This window comes from Mandrillus leucophaeus, unplaced genomic scaffold (genome assembly GCF_000951045.1).
Source record: "Mandrillus leucophaeus isolate KB7577 unplaced genomic scaffold, Mleu.le_1.0 Scaffold2, whole genome shotgun sequence".
Classification (NCBI taxonomy): Eukaryota; Metazoa; Chordata; class Mammalia; order Primates; family Cercopithecidae; genus Mandrillus; species Mandrillus leucophaeus.
In genome coordinates, this window is record NW_012102031.1 from 6,135,860 (window position 1) to 6,142,065 (window position 6,206).

The window sequence follows — 6,206 nt, forward strand, 5'->3', positions numbered from 1 at the left end:
CTCCTCTGCTTTTTGCTACGTAGCCTCTGTATTTGTTAGGATGCTTTTGGGTGCAAGGTACACATATTCAACCCAAAGCAGCAAGAGAGAAAAGTAATCCTAATTCCCAAGTAGGGAAGCTCAGGGTCTGTCAATTCAGCAGCTCAGCAGCTCACTAAGGACCTGGGTCTGTCCCATATCTCCACTCTTAGCACAACAGCTTTGCCCTTAGGCCAGTGATATATGATCTGGCTCTGTGTCCCCATCCAAATCTCATCTTGAATTGTAATCCAAATTGCAATCCCCACATGTTGGGGAAGGGACCTGGTGAGAGGCGATTAGATCATGAAGGCGGTTACCCTCATGCTGTTCTCGTGATAGTGAGTGAGTTCTCACGAGGTCTTATGAGTGTATAAGGGGCTCTTCCCCCTTCACTCTGCACTTCGCTCTCCTGCCAGCATGTGAAGAAGGTGCCTTGCTTCCCCTTTGCCTTCCACCATGATTGTAAGTTTCCTGAGGCCTCCCCAGCCATGTGGAACTGTGAGTCAATTAAACCTCTTTCCTTTCTAAATTACCCAGCCTCAGGCAGTTCTTCACAGCAGTGTGAGAATGAACTAATACAGCCAGCTTCCTTCAGGGCCACAGGATGGCCGTCCCAAGATGGTGGCCATGAGATTTCTGTTCTGGGTCCAGGTGTCACCCACCAGGTCCCAATCTGTTCTGCCAGTGTGCAGTCAATCACTGTGACTTGGGTTTTGCAAAAGAGAAAAGATTGATTCACAAGGCTGCCAAGCAAGGAGGTGGGAGAACAGCATTCAAATCTACCTCCCCAAAGATAAGGTTTAAGGATATGAACGGGTTAGAGAAGTGGGTGGTCTAAGGTGTGGGGACAGGTGATTGGCAGTGGGGAAGAATGAAGTAACCAGTTTGTTCTGTACAAGCATAGTTGGGGTTCATGGCATTTCATAGGACACATACAGAAAATGGATGCATTAGCCTGATCTGTGGGTGGAGCTTTTGGTCCTCCAGTATCAAATGGCCATCTCTTGGGCACATATACAGGCCCAGCTGAAGGGTCTCAACCAGTTTCAGCTGGCCCAATTCCTGAAAAACAACCAAAGCCACCATTATCATGGTGACCTATGAATGTTACCTCTAAAGTAGCCAGTGAAAGTTAAGTTTCAGCATTCAGTGGGAAGGCTTTCAGCTCTCTTGGCCTTCAGCTTCACGGAAAAAAGGGTTCAGCGATGAACCCTTCCATTTCATGGATATGGCAAGGGTGAGTGAAACAGAATCAGAGATTCTTCTGTCCAGAAGCCTCTCCTCGCTTCTCATTGGCCAGAGCTGGTCACATGACTGTACTTAACCCAACCTTGGGGAAGCAAGATTTACCCGTGAACCCTGAGGGGATAGCTGGAGCCCCAGGCAAGATCAGAGTCCCACCCACAGGTCGGGGTGGGGTGGGGAGAAGCTATCGAGAGTCCGGTTGGTTCACATTTTGTAAAAGCTCTCTGGCCACATTGTCAGATGCGGGTACTTGATTCAGCCAGGGTGTCTTGGTTCCAGGAAAGCTTCCCAGATGTGAGAGGCAGCTGGATCCCTGAGCATCTCCTGGTTATAGTGTTTAGCAATAGTTGGCTCTGCTCATGAGGCTTCAAGTTCTTGGGGCAGCAAGGCTACAGCAGCCAGTGTTACCACCTCTGGGACCCCTCCCCAACCCCCCTTCGGCAGCTTAGTGTGTGGTTAAGGCTGAGGCTGCTGGAGGCACTGCCTGGGTTCAAATCTGAGTAAATTAGGGAAGGTCATTGAAACTTTCTGTGTCTCAGTTTTGTCACCTGTAAAATGGGGATGATATTAACACTATCTACCCCAAAGGGCTGTTGTGAGGATTAAAGGAGTAAGTATATGCAAAATACTGGTACATAGGAGGTGCTCTATAAATGTTAAAAATTATTTTAAGGTAGACACTTTCTTATACTTACTTTACAGAAGAAGAAACTGAAGTACAGAGAAACTGATTAATTTCCTTCCTTCACGTGTCATTTGTTTACCCAATCCATAATTATGGATTGATTCCCATTCTATAGCCTTGGCCCTGTGCTAAGCACAGGGGACAGTGTGGTGAGCCAAAACCCCACACGGTCCCTGCCCTCATGCAGTTTCCAGTCTAATAGGGGAGACAGACATTACACAGTCACAGCAGAGCTTCAGCATGGGTAAGTGCTATCAAGAGAGAAGCAAATTTGGGAGGGAGAAGTGGTCAGGGAAGGCCTCTCTGAGGAAAAGGTGGTTCAGCTGAGACCCAAAGATGACAGACACAGCACAGCTGGTAGCGGGGCCAATATAGGTCAAGGCCAGGAGGTAGGTGGCTGCTCAGCCCCTCCCAGGAACTGAAAGAAGGACCCAGAGGCCGGAAGGAGCCAGGTTTTGCAGGACCTGGGATATTGGATCTTGTCCAGTGGGCCACACTGGAAGGAAGGAATGGTTCCTGGGAAAGAGGGGAAGCTCATCCAGGACCTGAGCTATGACTTCTCAGAGGATGGCTGGAGGATGGGACACACCCTCAAACTCTCTGGGTGGTTCTCAAGACAGGGCAGGACTCCTTACAGGAGTCTACGAGGAGCCTTGTGTCCTCAGCCCCACAGCCAATGGTGGCTGGAGCCAGCCTGCACCAGAGCCAACTGCATGCATGTCTTCCCAGTCGCAGGTTCAGAGACATCACAATGCTAGCTTGAAATGGGTTATGGTGCAGTTTGCCAATTTGCCAATTTCTAGTTAAAGCATTTAAAAATTCTTACATGTTGCAATTTGCCAATTTCTAGTTAAAGCATTTAAAAATTTGCCAATTTGCCAATTCTTACATGTGGCAATTTGTCAATTTCTAGTTAAAGCATTTAAAAATTCTTACAAAACAAGGCCTTTGTTAGAAATGCGGCTTGGGTGGGGACTGGGCCCAGTGAAGGAGGCACTTTGGGTGTGGCCCCAGGCTCACAAGATCTCCTCTTCTCCAGGGAACCCTCACCACTGCCCACCCCCAAAACCTCAGCCCCTAACCTCACCCTCGGGCCCATCTCTCTACCTCATTCTGGCTCCTATTGGGTGGTTGATAGCTCCAATGGAGGCCCTAACCCTAGCGGGGCCAGCTTGAGTCCTGCTCTGCAGATTTGGGAAGCAGAACCACAGCTGGGAGCTGATGGAGCTCAGTGCATTAGGAGGTGCAGTCAGGGATCCCAAGCACAGCGAGTGCCAAGGTCCTGGGGCTACCCTGGCTTTTCCTTCTTGCAGGTTTTGTTGGGGCTCTAGCCCCTTGCCTCCATCCCCATGTTTTTGTTTGTTTTTTTTTTTTTTTTACTTTACCTTTAGCTAATAGAAGTTGAGTTCTCTTGCTCACAACCAAGGAGCCTCAACTGAGGTGCCAAAGGTCCCAGAAATGCAAACCACCTACTTGAGAGGGAGCATTAAAGCAGTGACAGGTCATTTCAATTCTGACAACGTTAACCGAGCGTCTGTTCCAGGAGCTCTGGGGATCCATACATAGCTCAAACAGGTCAGATCCCCTTGTGGGTTCTCAATCCAGGGCAAGGTTCTGACCTGCAGTAGAAGGAGGGAAACAAAGTGTATTGAGGCTATAAAAGAGGTTTATATAAGACGCAAGAGTAGGGAGCTCAAAGGAGGAGCAACCAACTCTGACTATATGTGTTTGAGTCTTAAAGGCTGGGTAGGAGTTTTCTAGGAGGAAGGGTGAAGAAGAGGATTGTGAGCAGCATTCTATTCTGTACAATCGCATCTATAAATCCCATAAATACTTTTTGGGAATAAGTCAAGCAGTCTGTTCTCACGTGGAGCTTACAGTCTAGCGTGGGCAAAGGCATGCATTGGGAATCGTGTGGCACATTTCAGGGAGTTATAAATTGCCTCGCATATTCAGGAAGCATTCCGTAGTTTTTATCCTTCCTCCAGCTCTGCCTGGCTCCCTCCTTCCTTCAGATTTTCCCATTACCTTCTTGTGAGGTCCATCTACCCCGACTGCCTTGTTTAAAATTGTACTCCTGATTCTCTGTCTCCCATTTTTTCTTTTCTGATAGAGTTTGTCATCTTTTAACCTCCTATGAAACTTACTAAGTCCTTATGTTTATTGTCTGTTTCTCACCCCACTCCCCACTAGACTGTAAGTGTCACAAGGGCAGGTATCTTTGTTTTGTTCACTGTTGTGTCCTAAGCATCTAGAAAAAGAGTTTGGCACATAGAGGCTCCTCAATAAACATTATTTGAACGAAAGAGCTTGAGGCCAAGTGTGATGACTCACACCTGTACTCCCAGCACATTGAGAGGCTGTGGCAGGTGGATCACCTGAGGTCAGGAGTTCGAGACCAGCCTGGCCAACATGGTGAAACCCTGTCTCTACTAAAAACACAAAAATTAGCCAGGCAGGGTGGCCGCACCTGTAGTCCCAGCTACTTGGGAGGCTGAGACAGGAGAATTGCTTGAACCTGGGAGGCAGAGGTTGCAGGGAGCTGAGATCGCACCACTGCACTCCAGCCTGGGCAACAGAGCGAGCCTCTGTCCCCAGCCCCCGCCCCCATAAAAGAGCGTGAGTCCTAGAATTTGGGAGGTAGTAAAATCTATCCTCATCCATAATATCAGAAGTTCCAAAGGCTGGCAGGATCATCCCACCACATGCCCAGCTTCCAACCAGAGAAAGGCGCTCCCAGGATTTTGCAGGATTTCTTTGGATTTGCTGCGTGTTTATCTTTGAAATTTCTTCATCTCTTTGGAGATCAGCAGTAAAGTCCTAAAGGCAGCAGGAATCTGTGTGTGGAGACAATGAGGAAAGGAACTGGGGGAAGTGTGTGGCCCGTGCAGTGAGGCCCGTGCAGTGAGCTACATCAAGCAGTGACCTCGTGGTGGAGGACCCCAAATGTGGCACCCTTGGGACTGAGAGGTGGCCAGAAGGGGCAAGTCAACACCCATGGTGCCTCCACAGAGAGGGATGGAGGCTTGGGTTCTAGACTCTCCACCCCCAAGTGGCCAAGCTTGTCATTCCCCCAGCCCCTGGGTGGTGCTGCTTCCCCTGTGGCAGACACGCATCTCTCCACGGCTGGGGGCAGTGGGGACAGTGCAGAGTCTGCCCCCACTGCTGGCCTCGAGTGTCCATCCCTGTCTATGAGGAGCTGTTGCTCTTCTCAGCTGCTCTCCTGTTAGGTCTTGGGACCGATATCTTCTGTGATGTCAGCTGGTAAAACACAGCCCATCTCCTCTGCAAAACAGGTAGCTCATTTCACCCCCAACCTTGGCAAACACCAAACTTCCTGCAGCTGCTTTGGTTTTCTTCAGGGCCTTTCTGCTGTGCTCTGGTCTTCCTGAAAGAGTCTTGTTATTCTGTCCATCCATATCCACTGTCTGTCCATCCATCTGTCTGTCCGTTCATCTGTTCATCCATCCATCCATCCATCCATCCATCCATCCATCCATCCATCTATCCATCCATCCATCCTTGTCCCCCATCATTCCTTCTCTCCCTCCATCATTCCCTCCATGATCTCCCATTCATCCTTCTTCTGTTCATCCATCAGTCCATTTTCCATTCATCCATTAACCGCCCTTCCATCCACATCACAATGACTAAGCACCTCCTATGCTCCAGGCACATACCAGGCAGCATAAAGAAATACAGAATGAATGGGACTCAGTTCCTGCCCTTGGGGAGCACCCACTTTAGTTGGGGAGAGAAGGAAAGCCTCTTGACAGGTAACTAGCCCCATTAGAAAGCAAGGGTAAAGGCCTGGGAGGCATCACAGAGGATGTGAACCCAGGGCCTGAAGGATGATGAGTCTGCAGGATAAGAAGGCAAAGGAAGGATGCCACATGCAGGGCAGGGAGGGGGCAAACCCTGGGGGGAGAGGGAGGCGTGCAAGTCATTCTGCATTCTGTGTGGCCAGAGGAGTGGATGCAAAGGGGGATCTTCAAGATGGGGTGTGGGCCTCCAGTTAGGAAGGGCCTTGAAGCCAGATTCAGGATGCTTAGATAGGGTCCTGAGGGCAGTGGGGAGCCCCTGAAGAATTGTGTGCAAGAACTGCTCTGTCTGCAGAGTGAAGGACGACATGGCTGGGTCCTGTTAACAAATATGAACCCCTCTGTAAACAGAACCCCTGTGTAAGCAAGAACCCCTGTGTAAGCAAGAACTCCTCTGTAAACAGAACGCTTATGTAAACAAGAACCCCTCTGTA

General features: G+C 49.4%; 1 protein-coding gene across 1 annotated transcript in view; it reads left to right on the forward strand.

Annotated features, from left to right (window-relative positions):
* The first annotated feature begins 355 nt into the window (after nucleotides 1-355).
* Nucleotides 356-6,206, forward strand: part of IL2RB (interleukin 2 receptor, beta) — a 48,823-nt gene continuing 42,972 nt past the window's right edge. Inside the window, exon 1 of the mRNA XM_011978919.1 lies at nucleotides 356-483. Coding sequence (XP_011834309.1) covers nucleotides 478-483 — 6 coding nt within the window. The 5' untranslated portion in view covers nucleotides 356-477. The remainder of the gene's footprint in view (nucleotides 484-6,206) is intronic.